The following is a 17,104-nucleotide window of genomic DNA, read 5'->3' as shown; positions in this document are numbered from 1 at the left end:
GTGTGTGAGATGCCATTGCTCTTTGCTTCTGCAATTTAATTTTCTTACTATGAAATTGGAGGGGTGAAAAATAATTAATTGTGTATGCAATCCCTGCCATATTATGTATACCTGTATTTAAAAAAAATGAAAAATCCTTATAAGGCAAATACACTATCTATAGGTTCCCTGTGGTTGTGGGTTTAAACTTGCAAACAACTTAATGGGTGCCTAATGTTAGTTGCTCATTTTCAGAGTATTTTAGAAATTCCCTGATGCTAGTGGTTGTAGAAGATACAATTTAGGTGTGTTTTTGTCTAGTTTTTAAAAATTTATTCCACAACAGGTTTACCACATGTTTAAGCCTAATCAATGGGTGATATGTTAATTTTGATTTCCAGCAATCGATAATCAAATTCTCTCATTATCTGCAAATTCTTAGAAAGGAAAAACAGAAATGTATAAAAAAAGAATGAGTTCTATAAGTTTGGAAAATGTCAATAGAGTAATTTCTCAAGCTGGAGGTCTGTATCAAACCATAATCATATGTATACTCTATAAAGTTTACTTGCCAAAATCTCCTGAAATATGAGAATTCTGTTTTTCTTTTCGTAGTTTTTGACTGTTAAAAAAGACAAAAGCAGCATTAAAAACATCAACCTCTAACACTCTAACCAACTCCCAATTCTCTTGTTCTATATATTAAATTATACACATACAGTAAACATTAAAGATAGAATAGCCCCTACTCATCCACCCCTACCAAAGTGAAATGAAAACTAAGCCAAACAATATAAAACTGAAATACCACCATAGGGCAAAAAAGAACAGAAGAAAAAGACAACAAAAAGATTAAAACATACCAACAAAAGTACTATTGTTTTTAATGAAAATGACAGTGGGAAACATTTTGAAGCAATACCCATAAAAATGCAGAGTTATGGTTAAGTATAACCAGTGAACAAACTGCAATTACATGAATAGGTGCATTTCTGAAGCCTGATATGTTTCGTAATATGGGACTACAATTAAAGTAGCCCAGATTTTTTCAAGAGAAACAAGCAGATTATCTAAGACTGGCAAAAGAGTCTAAAAGGCATTAACGAGATGGGTTGGTTTCTGAAATGAAGTATAGAAGTGTTGGAGGAGGACTGGAATGACAAGGATGAATCAACCATGTTAAAGAAATGGTTCAGCTCATTAGCTCTGCTCGTGTTCTCTTTCTATTCATGTTTAACAGACTGCTTTTTTTTTACAGCCAGCCATTGTTGTTATAGGTTAGCAAAGTGCTACAGTGGTGAGTGCTGCAACCTCACTGCAAGTGGAAATTGTCTGTGTGGCTTGGCTGTGTGCAGAAAGTGTGTATCTCTTTGTATCTGTGTGGGTTTCTCTCTATGCACTCTGGTTTTGTATTTTGGGTTAATCTGCAAATATAAATTTTCCTGGTTTAAGATAGTGCAGGATTGAGAGATTAATGGTATGGAGCGTTTGTCTTCACTTCCTTTCACCATTGTACAACAAAACAGCAATTGTTAAATGAACTGTTGTAATATTAAAGTAACTCTTAAAAATGTACATATAGAAAAGGTATTTTGCTCCATGGATTATCTATAAAAGATTTTATACATCATTTATTATAGCCAACTTGCTCATGATCAGCCCATTCTGCCTGTCTGCATGAAAAAATAACTTAGACCTCAGTGAATAACAGTACATTGATTTTTACATCACTTAAGTTGGACCCAAGTGTCTATGAGAGATATTTAATTACTCAGAAGTCTACTTGGACACAGTCCTTAACTTAATGATATTGTGAAATGTTATTAAAAAGCATAGTTTATGTTCTTGAGTAACATGTTCAAATACCTTTTATTATCAGTGTCAATTCTGAATTTGATTAATTGTAACAAAAAACAATGATGGGCTGGCACCTTGTCCCAGTGGTTGTCCCTGCCTTGTGCTCTATATACTTGCATAATCAAATACTGGTTCTTTAATGGCTTTTAATGGTTCTTAGATAGATAGATAGATAGATAGATAGATAGATAGATAGATAGATAGATAGATAGATAGATAGATAGATAGATAGATAGATAGATAGATAGATAGATAGATAGATAAGTGTAGTAGATGGATAACATAGATAGATAGATAGATAGATAGATAGATAGATAGATAGATAGATAGATAGATACTTTATTAATCCCAAGGGGAAATTCACATAATTGAATATTTTTTAATTTTCTTGACTAGTTTGTGTGGTTCCTTGTAGAACCTTTGCTTGAAAAAGCACCATTTCTTTCTGAGATGTGTTCTTTGTCTAAAAATATGATTCTTTGTGCTTTGAAAATCTTTAAAAATCTTTAATGTATAGTAGGCTACCTAGCAAGCCACTAACAGATTAATAAAACTGAACTTATTGTGGGAGAGAGGAGGATATAAAGTGAACCTACTCTTTTATGTGCCTCTAACCACAAAATAAACACAGCATCGTATAACATGTATAATGTGATCTAGAGTATCCATTACATTTTTCATGAATTTTTTGAGTTTTTAAATATTATTATTGTTATTGGCTGTATTCATAGGAGAAAAAAAATACACTTCAGATAGTCTCAATACTATTTTTGTAGTAAACGATATTCTTCCCTAAACGTGTAAATTATCTGTGACATCAAGCTTTAGGAACATTATGGCACATGGGTGCTAAAGAAGATGCGGAGATACGCATGCGTACTGCAATGCGAGTCCAACAAAAGAGGACAAATTCCATATTAGATGGCCTTTAGAAGATAGCTGGTATCCAAAGACTTGCTACCTGTGAACGCCTGTAAAAATAACATAGAGTAATGGATCATGCATGCACACAGTCATATAATATGACGGTGTATTAGTTTAATTAAATCATCACTTCGAATCCTCCTTCAGACAAATACTGCCTTTCAGGATTTTCACGAAAATGAGAGACAGCCTTATTACATTCCTGATATTATCTCATCGTTCTGCAATTACCAGCTATAGAAACGTTTACTCACTTTGTCGGCACGTTTACATCGCTTTTGTATTACAAATACCTTTTATTTGTGGACTTTTCCAATTCTGTCTCATATTGCACGTTCACCTATACAGTTACCTTTGCGAACAGCTTCCTTCACCATAGTTAATGAATAAGATTTTTACAGTGTTTTCGAATTATTTAATCACTTAATCGATGACATTCTTGCAAGCCTTTGGAAACCAGTCGAAAAGAACTGGGTAAAAAAATTGTAAGACGCGTATGCATCAAACTCTCACTGCTCTTTATGGAGAAATCAGCATGCCCGAAGTCTTATTTTGAAAACGTGGTTTCAGCTAGCCAGTTAAAAGGAAAATGGACAGAAACAGCATTAGCCAAAAAGTGTTTATTAATTTCTTGTATGTATGTTTATTTACATAATATGTAATTCTCAAAATCGGTTGCTTAAATTAAGGATCACAATCAACTGAGTCCTTTCTAGAAAAATTGGGCTTAAGGCATGAAAAGAACTCTGAATGCGGCACCAGTTGATTACAGTGTTCACTTAATCACTTATTCAATCTCACACTTAACTGGTAATTGGGGAAAAAAAGATGGAGTACCCACTCCAAAATAAAATAAAATTAAAAATTAAAAGATTTAAAGTTAGGATGCTAAAATGAGGCAACAACAGTAAAGGAAGTAAATTATGTTATCACCAATATGCATTAGTTATCTGTTGAACTTTATAGTTTAATGCCCCTTTTCTATGGTCTAGGCGGTCTCTAACATGTTATTACTTTATTAAGTCATATATATGTTATTTAGCAAAATCCATGTTATTGAATAAACTTGTTTTAATATTCAAATTATGTATCAGGTAATTTCAAAATATCCTCTGCCTCTCCGCCGCTCTAAAGCAGATACCAAATGACTTGATAGACAAATAAGTTTTGCTATTGAAAATAATTTTGTTTGACGTTGGTTCAGAGTCGTTTTGTGAGTTGTGGTGACAGGACAGAAAGAATCATAGAGGTTGAAAGAAAGGAAGAGGAAACATCAGAGTGTATTAGTGGGGGTTTTCAGTTGTGTGGACATGAGACGAGCTGAACAGAATGTTGCAGATAAAAGCAGGACTTTGGACCATGTATCTGACTGGTGAGTAACTTTAAAGGCTTTGGAGATGCCATATGGAGAAAATCGTACAGTATGGAAATCATTATTGGCTTGACGTTCAATGTCCATTTGACTTTGGAGCTTCAAGCTTTGTACGTCTGTATCTGAAATGCAGAAACAGCTGGCTATTTATTTATTTATTTATTTATTGTGCAGAATATACTTCTTCTTCTTCTTCTTCTTATTATTATTATTATTATTATTATTGTTGTTGTTGTTTATTTGTATTACTGAAGATTAAGAAATAACTGCATAAATTATCACAAATTATATATATATATATGGCTTAGAAATGAATTCAGGCTTTTTCTGTAATACTGATTATTTGAAATTATTGTACTAATTTTAAACCGCCTACTGAAATAAACTGAAATGTATGTTTGCATGGTTCTTATTTTGCCGAAATTGAAAAGACAATCAATCCGAAAATGACTTTAAACGTCTACAATGTTTCTTGCCGCTTATATTTGCACTTTACAATTCTTTGAAAATATTTCTCTAATCCTTTGGATTTCTAAACTGCTGGTTTGCATGTGAAATTTTGGGAATGACCAAATTAAAATAAAGATAATTTTAAGACGATAACAGGTGATATTTACAGCTATATTTGGGTGTATCTTTTAGTACACGGCACCTTTTGTCCTTGTATTCAAAATTCTTTAAGTTGGAGGTGAGGTGTGTTTCTCTTCATAGATTTTAAATTTATGAAACAACAGAAAACTTTAGGTTATTAATCAGGCCGATGTATATGCAAACAAGTAACATTTTGTTTTACTGTGCGGTGCAACTGCAGTATTTTAAGAGTGAAGAATTGTTTCGTTACACTGAGTTTCTTAGGTGAGATGCGACTAAACCTTTTTACATCACTCTTTTCTACTTTCCCATTATGTTGTGCATGATGCCGTAAAATTATAAGTTTGACTATTATTAGATCTGAGTTCTAAATCAAAGACTCTGGTGATAAATTTTCTCTGTAAAAATGGTCAAGCTTGTTGTTGTTGTTGTCTAATAAAAAATAGTAGGGGACTTAGCTAACATTCTTTAATAACGATACACATTGTACCTGTTCATTTCTCTCAGGTGTCTTCTTGAGTTTAGCTGACGATCTCCTCCTCACCCCCCAGTCGGCCACTCGACTGATCGGACAGAGACTTGAATTAAACTGTAGCCTAAATAAAGAGAAAAACTGCAAACGTCCCCAGTTCTTCTGGCGGCACAGACACATTCATCTAAACAGCAGTGAAGAAGCGGAAAAGGATATTCGAGGTAAAGGACGGTTTTCAATCAGCACTGAGTCGCTATCGAGCTCTCTGGTCATCACGGACTTGAAGGTTACAGATTCTGGTTACTTCAACTGTTCTGTGCTGTGTATGACGATTAAAAAGGAATTCATATGGAAGAGCTCACAACTGGAGATGAGAGGTAAGGGACAACTGAAAATTTGAAGAAAAAAATTGACATTTTAACATATCTTCTGCATCTTGAAAATAGGAGCAATATATGATTTTTTTTTATTATACATGGTCAATTTGGATTTGCCAGTTTCAAACAAGGAAAATAATTATAGATAAAAATAAAACTTTTTTTTTTTGGTAAATGAATCAGTTAACCATAGCCTATACTAACTGTATTATTCTTGTATTTCTTGTTAAAAAATCACTGAAGTCACTGCAAAAGTTCTGTACGCATTTCCTTTACTACAGCAGATATGCTGGAGGTCAGCAAGTGAACTTGTCAGTTCTGTTTAAACTGTTCAGACTGGACAAGAAAATTTATTTTGAAAAGATATGCATAAAGAAATTAACATCACAGCAGCCAAAGAGCAATGATTTGCTTTAGAGAGTCGGAAGATAAATGGATATCAAATGTTAAAGAAATTGACATTTAATCAGAGCTATCATTAAAGCAATACTCCACCAGAAACTTGTTTATATATATATATATATATATATATATATATATATATATATATATATATATATATATATATATATATATATATTATGTACACCATGTAGCTTGTAAAGAGTGCTGAAAAAAATAACCTTATGTTTTCATAGAAAACAGAAATTAAAAAAAAGTTTATAGTACCTGCCAATGGTTAGTGCTGTACAATGACAAACAATGTGAAAACAGCCTAAAAAAAATATCACATAATTCACAAGTCAGTCATTTAGTTATATTCTCAAATCAAACAAAACACAGGGCTTTTTTTTGCTGAAATATTGTAATACTGTACTGTTAAATATATATTTCTGGAAAAATCAGCACACATCATAAACAGGAAACTAAAGCCTCCTGGGGCTAATTTTTCAAATTAATAACCTGCCTCTCCCCCTTATTCATTGGTCTAGAGTCCTGTCTTCAATTCAAAAGCTATCTCCCATGAGGCTTTAGTTTCCTGTTTATGATATGCCCTGATGTTTTCAAAATATTTAACATTATTTTAGAAAACAAATGCACGTGTTTTGCAGATTTTGAGCATATGATTGGATAACTAACACAAGTAATGTGAGTTTTTTTTTTTTCTTGTTCTTTTTTCCATTAATGTTTTTTATATTGTTTGCCATTATGCAGTATTGGTCAGCATTGGCCATATGAAATCATTAACTTATTTTTACCTTCACTCTGCATGACAACACAAGATTGAAATAACACAGAAGTAAGACTAATGGTCCGCCATTACCAGAATCCTTTCTGCCTCCCTTCTTGAAGACTGGATTCACATTTGCAATTTTCTGGCCCTCCAAAGGTGCCAGAGTAGTTCTTCAGAGTGATGCCATAGGACAACTATTTTTTGTTCCTAAAACACTGTCCACATGAAGGTTGGAGAAAAAACTTTTTATTTATTTAGATCTGTAATAGGCTCCATACAGTAAATAACCATGAGCAGAAGGTAACAAGTTTGTGAAATACCAATGGGTCATGTTTTTTAAAGGACTCTTGCTGCCTACAATAACAAAGACTAAGTTCTGATTTTCATAATCCGTTAGTATCACACTAGGTAGCGTACAATGCATTAAACATTCCAGTTTTCCTCTACATACTAGGAAACTTTTTAAAGCACAAAAAACAACTTCATATGCAAAGAACACTTCCTAGAATGAAACGGTGCTTAATAAAGAAATAGTTCTTCCAGGAACCACACAACCCAGTAAAGAACCATATTGTGCCATTAAAGATCTGTTCTTTTAAGAGTGTAAAGGGTTCAGTCTTACACATGTCCACAAATGTTAGCAATCTTCAATTATGTTAATGTAAGGGAATCTGAAGAACCTAGTGAACATCCCCAGGAACATACAGGACAAAGAACATACTAACACAACATAGACAATGACTAGGCTGGGTGTCAAAGGAGGAATGACCAGGCCAAGCGTTAAGACCCAAGGCTGGTTTATGTAGAGTCTCAAACTAGTGAGAAGAGCGTGTACTATCACAGTCTTTCATGAAAAGAGTAACGAACATGGTCATACATGAGAACTGGTGTATTATCTCACCACCTGGTGAGAAGCTGTTGGATGGGTTGAACCTATGCAGTCCTCAGTGTATATGCAGGTGGAAAATTGTTATCTTGGTCGCCATGTTCATAAGACACCAAAAGTTTTCTCATTAGAATTAAAGACACAGCATAGAAGTGCATAAAATAAGAAGTGTTGAAAATGGATTTACAGAGCATGAAAGGAAATAGTAAAATGTATTGTTTAAATAAACTGGACATTTACACACCAACCTTTTTCTAAAAGGCCAAGATGAGAGCAGTGTGCCCTGACTCCAGAAATGCAAATCCTGGTTGCTCTGACATACCTTGCTTGTTAGTTTTTACTTTTCTTCCTCCTCCGTTTCTTTTTTGCTGTCATTCAGATTATTTTCTAAAGTCCAGATTTTGCATTTCATGCATACTTCATTAATTACAATTTTTCCTACATTGAAATATCAAATGTCCTCAGCGTTTTATAATAGAATTTACATTGCCTCAAGTATAGTCCCTGCTTTAAACTGCTGCTTTGTTCAAAGTTTTAGGTGACCATGTCTCTTAAAGAGAAGTGTTTTGGTTGTGTGGTTTCATTTTAGTAGTGAGAGGTTCTCGCTTCTCACCAATCTTCCCACAAGCCTTTGAGAAATGGAAGAAAGAGCTTGGGGAGAAACTAGTTAGAAGAGCATGAGTGAAACTTTCAACATTTCTTTTTCATGAAACGCGCCCCCCATCTCAGAAACTGTAAATCAACCTCACAAGAACTGTGAATTTACACTGCCATTATAAAAAAAAATATGCTGCACAACTGATCATAACTAAACATCAAAAGCACATTTTTAGGATTTTCCACACAAATTCCACACAGATTTTCTATTCAGTGGTTTGGTGTGATTAATATCATGCAAATGCATTTACTATATTCAAAACGCCTATTATCTGTTTTCACTTATTCAGTTCACGGTGGGATGTCAGAGTCTAACCCTGGCAGCATCAGATGCAAAATGGAAGCCACCCTAATATGAAGTGCTTGTCTATTGCAGGATTCATTTTACACAAACAATGAAACTCACTCACATTGAGTCAATAAGTTAACACTTACGTCTTTATGATGAAAACTGATCTAGAGGAACATTTAAACTCCTCACTGGCAGAGACTAGGGCTTCATTTCAAGCACATTACTCTAAGAATTTCAGTCAGTGTGTTTTCCTCATCAAACCTTTCATTCATCAAATTAATGTAACTTGAATTTACATTGTTGGTGCAGTGAGGTACAAATGTTTCGGCTGCAACAGCGAGTGCTTTTCATTAAGGTTTAATTGTATTTGTTTCCTAGTTGAAGTTCATTACTGTTTTACATAGTGCTGCTACTCTTAAATACAAAACAGTATCAGTTACAATTGTGAACATTAAAAGTATTTGATGTGCTTTTGTACATGTCACAGCTGTCCCCAAACTGGACCTCCATTACCAGACATCAAGTGAAAACCCCAACATCCTCCACCTGACCTGCAGTGCTGTGGGCTTTTATCCTCCCAATATAACCCTGTTTTGGGACCACTCACTTCATGAAGTAACCCACTCCATTCTGCCAGACAACCCCACACTCCTTCAGGATGGCACCTACAACATCAGCTCCATTCTGCATGTCAAGACTTCTCTATGGAGCCCTGGGGAAGAAATCGGGTGTGTGGTGAACCACAGCTCTCTGACACGGCCACTGAGGAAGAACATCACACGAGAAGGTGAGTGAGGAAGAGCATTTAGAACATTTTAAAATTATGTTATATGTAATAATAATGCTATTGATGTTTAATTACAGTCCAAAATCTGACTAGAATGGTGTCAGAATAATGAATACAAAAAATAATCTTCATTGATTTTATTTAACACTTCTAATGGAGTAATCATGGATAGTCCTCATCCTTCAAAACACTATTTTAAAGACATCCATGAAAAAGAGGATCCAGGATCAATATGAATATATCTCAATGAAGATGTCCGGATTCTACGTTAGAAATAGAGGCTTGATGTTGGGAGTGTGTTATAGACCCCACAATGCAGAAAGTACTTTCAATGTGAATTTTTATAATAATATTAAAAAGACAACTTTAAAGGGAACATTATAAGCATGGTAATTTTAATTGTCCAAATATTAACTAGAGTGGCCAAACCCCAGACAGAATTGCACCACATCAGTCCCTGGTTGAAATAAACTTATTTTTTATATAACAAAGTACCTTCCAACAGGTCTCTTCCTCACAATCAGCACAATTCATTGACCAGGTATTTTGTTTGTTTCTTTCTATTAGTCTACTACTACTAATGATAATAATAATAAATAGAACATGTGTGCTGGAAAAGGAAAAACGTATATACTCCAAATGGCACCCAGTATCTCTGCCCACTCCATCCCACCCCTTCCTCACAGTGAGCCTAGGAGTTTGGCAAAATCAAGAGAGTAATTAGGTGAGAGAAAGAGAAAAAATAGGCAAGAAAGAGACAAACCACACAACTGAATACACCAGACACAAATATCAGTGTTTTCATTGTAGAGATTGAGGTAAACCAGCTCATGATGGATTTCAGGGATGCCCCATTAAATTGAATTGTGAACATTCAAAGTGGATTAGATTTTTTTTTTGGAGAGGATCTCCTCTCCATCAGTTTATACAAAGACATTCAAGAGACTTTCTTCAAGAGATTTAAACTTAAACTTAAACTTGATTTTATTAGTGCCAGAAAGCATTGTTGCTAGGTATTTCCCTTGGTATAATATCCACTACATGACACCATCACAACATTATATACAGTACAAGAAATATTAGCTCCAAGAGTTCCCAGAAATTCAGATTTAGAGGTGGATGAAAGTATTCAAAGGATTTTTTTCTTTCCACCTACCTTAACCATGTCAGAGTCAGACAACAGTAACAAAAAGTTAAATGTAAGTTAAGCCCAGTCAAACTTACCATGAATTTTAGACTCAGCTATTGTATACTCAGAACTCCAATATCATAATGGGATTTTTGCTAACTTAGTTGATATAAATGAGCTAATCAAGTTATTCCACCACCACCACGACTAAGATGCACATGTGGATGAGGATAAGATGCTGAACAGTAATTTAAGACCAGAGCCGCCTGGGAGACTAAACATATAGCAATGCCAGGTTGTATGATGCGGATTGTCATATTGCCAGAAGGCATTTTGTGCTGCACTGTCTTAACTGGAAAACGTTTAGTTTTAATTAGTATGGACAAATAACTTCAATTCTATACCATCATAAAATTCTTGAGAAAATGTCCACAATGGTTTTAATCCAGCAGTACCAATGGTATTGAATTGTTGTTTCTTTTCACTTTTCCTTCCATGGGATAATAGTAAAATTATTAAGAAAGAAAGTAATCCACCACATTTCTGCTATCCACCTTGTGCTCCTACTAAATAAAGCTAGAAGAATCAGTGAACAACTTTCTTCCTCCATGTAAAGAATTAAAGCAGGGCTTCTGAACTTGTAATGGTTTTAGTGGGAACAAAGAAACAGATGGAACATGCAGCCCTGTTTCTGAAATGGCAAGTTTTGAAAATGAGTATGTGGAATCTATCTATCTATCTATCTATCTATCTATCTATCTATCTATCTATCTATCTATCTATCTATCTATCTATCTATTGTGATGGATGGCCGGCCGTTTATCCCGGCCAATTCCCCCAAGCCGCCAGGTGGAGCCCTCCTTGCAGCATGGAGGTCCCCAGAAGACCAGCAGGGCATCATGGACAATGTAGTTTTTATGCGCAGCCCTGCTGGATGCCATGGGGGCCACTAGGGGACGCTGCAGGGAGGAATAATGGTTATTTTCCCTACGCCCCGGAAGCACACATGGACAAGAGGAATGACGTGCTTCCGGGGTGAAGAAAAGAACTTGTACCTGACCCGGAAGTAATTGAGATTCACATGGACTGGGGATGGAGAACACTTCCGGGTCAGGAGATATAAAAGGACTGTGGGAGCTCCCAGACGGCGAGCTGAGCTGGGTGGAAGGGTGGCAACGCGTCTGGGAGCTGGAGGATTGAGAATTATTGTATTTGTGATTTGTATGAGTATTGTGGAGGAGAGAGTGCTTTGTGCACTGTGGAAGATTAATAAAGTCAATTTGTGGACTTTTATCTGGTGTCTGGAGTCGTGGACAGGGGTTCAAGGGAGCGAGAGCGCCCCCTATCTACCACACTATCTGATAATTTAAGGCTAAATCAGAATGAAATGTAAATTTGCATGGAGGGGAAAAAGTGAAATCAATCTGCTGTTTAGCATTATTTTATTACATAAATTTCTGAAACCTGCCTAATACATTGTAGAGTTGAGGAAGGCCAAAACCTATCCTAGCAGCATTGTGGTCAAGGCAGGAACAAACATTTCACTTCATGACAATCTATTGCATAGTCACACTGGGTAGTTTGGAATTGTCAATTAACTAAACTATACATATTTGAGACAAAAGAGAAAACTAGAGAAGCTGAATGAAAATCCCCACAGACACTGGGAAACATGCCAAGTACACTTGAGCATTGTCCAATTGCCAGAATTTGAATTTGGGAAGCATTACTACTAACTGTTGTGTTACTGTGCCACTACACAGGATAGTGAAACTGTCATATTATGTTTAAATAACTTATACAAAAACCATTTGTTTTGTTCTTTTCTAGGTGATTTACAAGAAAATAAAAACTGGCCCTGGTATTTTCTCCTTCTTTTTACTTTTCCACTTCTCATTTGTGCATTTTTGTCAGTGAAGAGGTGCAGGGCTCATACAAAAAGAGGTAAGTCACAGAGATCAACAGTATTGTACTTTTAAAATCATTACTTTATAGCACAGTTTGAAAGTAACATATTGGTTTGAATGGCTTAATATAATTTCTAGGTATTTCTTGCAAACTTTCCAACATTCCTCTATATTTCAAAATATACTGAATTAAAATAAACATTAATTTCCTCACAATGTATATTACTTAAGATATCACATAACACAATCAAGTTATATTCTTATACAATAGATGCAAATGTATTAATTGTAACACTAACATTAAAGTGAATTTTAAAAAAGACTGAATTAGAGCCAGCTCTCTGCAGTATGTCGCTGGGCTCAGAAGCAGTCGACTTGAAGTGACCTCATATTAGATTATGTGGGTTTAGTAAATGGATGGAAACACTGTGTGTACATGTATTCTTAATTATACTCATCTTATTCCACTTTAGATGAAGGGGAAAATTAACCACATTATACAGGCACTTCTGAAAATCTGCAACAAAAGATATTTCATGTAGGTCAGTGGACAATGTGCAAAGCATTTAAATACAGTAGATAGCTACTACAAGACTTTGGATTCTTTTTCATTCAAGCTGATAGCTTAAATTAAACATAAACAAGTGCCAACTGAAAATTTGAAAATATTCTGTGAAGAGATTGCTTGAACATGTTTATTCATTATGTATCACTAACCAAAACAAAGCTGGCACACTGACAACTGAATCAACAAACACTTTCATCGTGTATGATATCAAAATCCTGCTCAGGCTCCTCCAGATATTGTGCAAAGATCACAACAAGTAACAACCAGATACATACAGTAAAGTGTGTCAATCTACAGTAACACTTGAATGGCACAACAAGAAAACTGCTACACTAACCAACCTGATATCTGTAAATTTTATTGATTATTATTAATAAAGAAAATTCATGCTGTCACTCAAAGTTTGCATGCTGTTAATCAAGATAAGGAAACCACACACAAAAAAAAGTAATGATTTGTAAATTTATTGCTAAATTTCATAGATTAAAATCTTGGGTCTTTTTGCAAATGAAAAAATGTTAGTGTACATTTTACAAATATCTATTTAGTTTTATGAAAACTGCTACACAAATTTATTTATCAGTACAACACAGTAATGCAATTTGTCATATACTGGTATATCACTTCAACAGTTACTTGGTTCCACTTTTGTTTCATGGAAGTTTCTGAATTTAGAACTGAAATCCTCCTAATGAATTAATGAATTTCTTTTTCTGGCTTACAGATGTGCCTGTGCATTGTGCTGAAGTGAAATTTGAAAAGGTGGGTTTGAGTCTGAAATATCTAATTCATACATTGTCAAGGTCTAGTCATGATCGAACCTTTCTTTTTTTTTTACTGTATTTTAGGAAATTTTCTAATTTATAACTTTTTTGAGCTTTTTTGTCCATTTGTGTCCATTCTAAGTCCATTTTAATTATTTTGTATCATCTTATGTGTAACGTGTTTCTAGTATTAATTTTCTTTATACAAAATATACTCGGCAGGAAGACAGATAACTAGTTTCTTGAGTAAACCAGTAGATGCAAGCAAAAGGCAAAACACATGAAAATATAAAAATAAGATGAAGCGACCAAAATCTAGACGAGAGGCAAAAGTCAATAAATAAGCAATAAGTCAAAAACCAGGCAAGACAGACGAACAATAATCACAAGAGAATACAAAAATTAAAATAAAGTTGTATCTGCAGATCGGATAAGGCTCAGTGCAAAAGACTGACCTTTTATCCCGTGTGCTGATTAATTCAACGCCATAACACCGGAGACCACACCCATAGAAATGTGAGACATAACCCTGACAACAGTTTACAAAATAGGTCCCATAACAGGAAAAGGCTATAAAAGCTCAAATTTAAAACTAAATCGTGACACAAAGGAAACATGAAATTCTAAACGCTTTGGAAAAAAGAGAGAGAAATGTAGAAAGAATTATTATTTAGATTCAAGGCTTTTAATGGATAAGTAACTTGTTTATTGTTTAGATTCAGATGTTTGTGTATTTCTTAGTTCTAGCTTGTGATCTGAAAATTCTGTCCCTGTCACCTAAAATTGATATTTTACAAATAGGCTTAATTAACAATTTGTTAGATGAGTTTATAGGTTTACAGGATCATTATTGTTGCACGTACAAACTTACTTACATGTGCTACTTAGCATGGAACACCTTGGAATTCCCAGCACAATGACAAGTTAGTATAACTATCTTACCTCAAAACTTTTATTTTCCTTAAATGAAAATAAATCACAAATACAGTTGTGGTCAGCATTATGGACACTCCCTGCATTGTAGGCATAGCTAGTACAATACCGCCTGAAAAGAGGGCAGTGAAACCACATTGGTATGTATGCTCATTTAGTTAATACGGAGCAGCACAGGATCAAACAATATCAATTAAAAAGAGAATTGTCTGGAAATACTATAGTATTAAAATTGAAAGATTGCCATGATATAATTATTGACACCCTTGTCAACACTTCAGATCACTTAATTCTTTAAAAAAGTCACTTTCATTGTCTGTTATTTATCATAACAATGCTGAAGAGGAGCGAATGGTTTGAAATTCTGACAGTTGTATGCAGTATTAAAAATACATTTTTTTTTTCTGCTTGGGCTCCATCTTCTATTTAAATCATCCAGTGTTTGTATTATTATCTAGGGAGCTGAAAAATACATTATGAATTTCAAGAATTAGTGTAGAGCATCTGAATCCAATGGCATGTTTGAGCAAATGTTCAAAACACACCAAAGACTGGGAAAGGTCTCACACACAACACTGTACCCAGACCAAATGTTTTTGGAGCATTTATCCAGTTTAGATGGAAGAGTAAACAGTCATTATTTGCTATTTCTTGTCAGCTAATAAATAACTGGGTCATGCTATTGCTGAAGAATTAGCTGTTACCAAATCACACCTTAGCTACACATGCTAGTATGCAGTTTCCTGTTTACAAAGACAAATATATATAGTAGCATTTTGTAGAGAATTAACTAAACAGATTTCCTTCAAAATAATTAAATATTTATGTGAATTTCATGAAGCCCCTTGCCTGTCACAACAAATTATTCATATACTGTATTTTGTAGTGTAAACGTTCTTTAGCTTCATTTGATGGCAAATGCTTGACTTCTGTGGACAGGGGAAGGTGGAAGTTGAGTTTAAATAGTGGAGTGGAAGCAGGTTGACATATACATGGGCATATGAAGTAGGAAGAAATCAGATCATGAGGCTGCATGGCTGAAATCATCAGGATCTTATCAAGTTGGTCATCCATCTTAGAATGTGGATTTAGGGCCACTCAAATAAGGCTGAATTTTGGGTTTGTCAGAATCTGGAAGTGCTTATTGTAACATCCTCTTCCTTTTGGAAGTTTTGTCTCCTCTCTATTGAGGAATAGGACAAAAGAGTAGGGAGCCTCAGTTTATATTTAATTGTTCAAATGTGCTAATATTGCCCTAATATTAAAAACACAATCTCGCCCTCCATTCCACTATGATGTTGGCCCTGAATGTATCTAGGGTGTCATCTACAGTATTTGTAGCTTTTACTTTGTCAACTCTTTTGAGTTAACACATGTAATGTATTAGTTAATTTGTAACAATAATAATAATAATAATAATACATTTTATTTATGTAGCACCTTATTCATAAAGGTTTGTATTACACTTTTGAGCATAACATTTACTTATTAGCATTTATTAGGTCTTAGCAAACTACCTTTTGGGAACAATTATTGTATTATTATACATTGAATATCTTAATAATAGTAAGAAAATATTATTAATGCTTATTCTTTATAGGTAACATTTTATGTATTATTTTAGATTATGGTTTCAGTTTAGATTGTCTTAAAGATTTATATAGAATTTTCTGATTTTGCAACCTGCTGTTTATATGTCTTGCAATGTTTCTTTCCCTTATTTAATTTTGAATAAATTACCCTTAATCATTCAGTTAGTATAGTTTGATATTCCATTTAATTAGCATTTTGGCTTTTTGGTGCTCCTTCAGAGGCATATTTTCAACATTTTATTATTTGGTTTGTATTATTTTTGCAGTTTTCCGATTATTCATTTTTGGCTGGAATTTTGTGGTTTTGGATATTTGGTCCTTTGGTTTTGCATTTTGGATTACAATTATGGCATTGCAGTTACATGAATATGATTACTGTGCATGTGCATACATGTGTCACCACTCAATGTCGCAAACCACCAGCCATAGCACATGTACTTCAGAAGAGGTCATCTACCTGAAACTAGGAATTTTTGGGCCTGCTGGTACTTGGATGGGAGACCATATAGGAAAAGCTTGGGTTACTGTGACTGAGGGTGGGTGCAAGGGAGGGTGCTAGGCAGGTAGGTATGGGTGGGTGGGTAGGTAGGTAGGTAGGTAGGTACTTTATTAATCCCAAGGGGAAATTCACATACTCCTGCAGCAGCATACTGATAAAAAATAATATTAAATTGAAGAGTGATAAAAATGCAGGTATAACAGACAATAACTTTGTATAATGTTAACGTTTACCCCCCAGGGTGGAATTGAAGAGTCGCATAGTGTGGGGTCTCCTCAGTCTGTCAGTGGAGCAGGACAGTGACAGCAGTCTGTCACTGATGCTGCTCCTCTGTCAGGAGATGA

The 17,104-nt window shown here is 34.6% G+C and overlaps 1 protein-coding gene across 1 annotated transcript in view; it reads left to right on the top strand.

Moving 5' to 3' along the window:
* The window catches only part of LOC120536385 (natural cytotoxicity triggering receptor 3 ligand 1-like), a 33,501-nt gene that overhangs the window by 11,231 nt on the left and 5,166 nt on the right, over positions 1-17,104 (top strand). The window contains exons 2-5 of the mRNA XM_039764709.1: positions 5,231-5,572; positions 9,069-9,368; positions 12,328-12,441; positions 13,697-13,734. Coding sequence (XP_039620643.1) covers positions 5,231-5,572; positions 9,069-9,368; positions 12,328-12,441; positions 13,697-13,734 — 794 coding nt within the window. The remainder of the gene's footprint in view (positions 1-5,230; positions 5,573-9,068; positions 9,369-12,327; positions 12,442-13,696; positions 13,735-17,104) is intronic.

This window comes from Polypterus senegalus, chromosome 10 (assembly GCF_016835505.1).
Source record: "Polypterus senegalus isolate Bchr_013 chromosome 10, ASM1683550v1, whole genome shotgun sequence".
Taxonomy (NCBI): domain Eukaryota; kingdom Metazoa; phylum Chordata; class Cladistia; order Polypteriformes; family Polypteridae; genus Polypterus; species Polypterus senegalus.
Note: the sequence above shows the minus strand (reverse complement) of the source record. Positions and strands in the feature narration are given on the sequence as shown.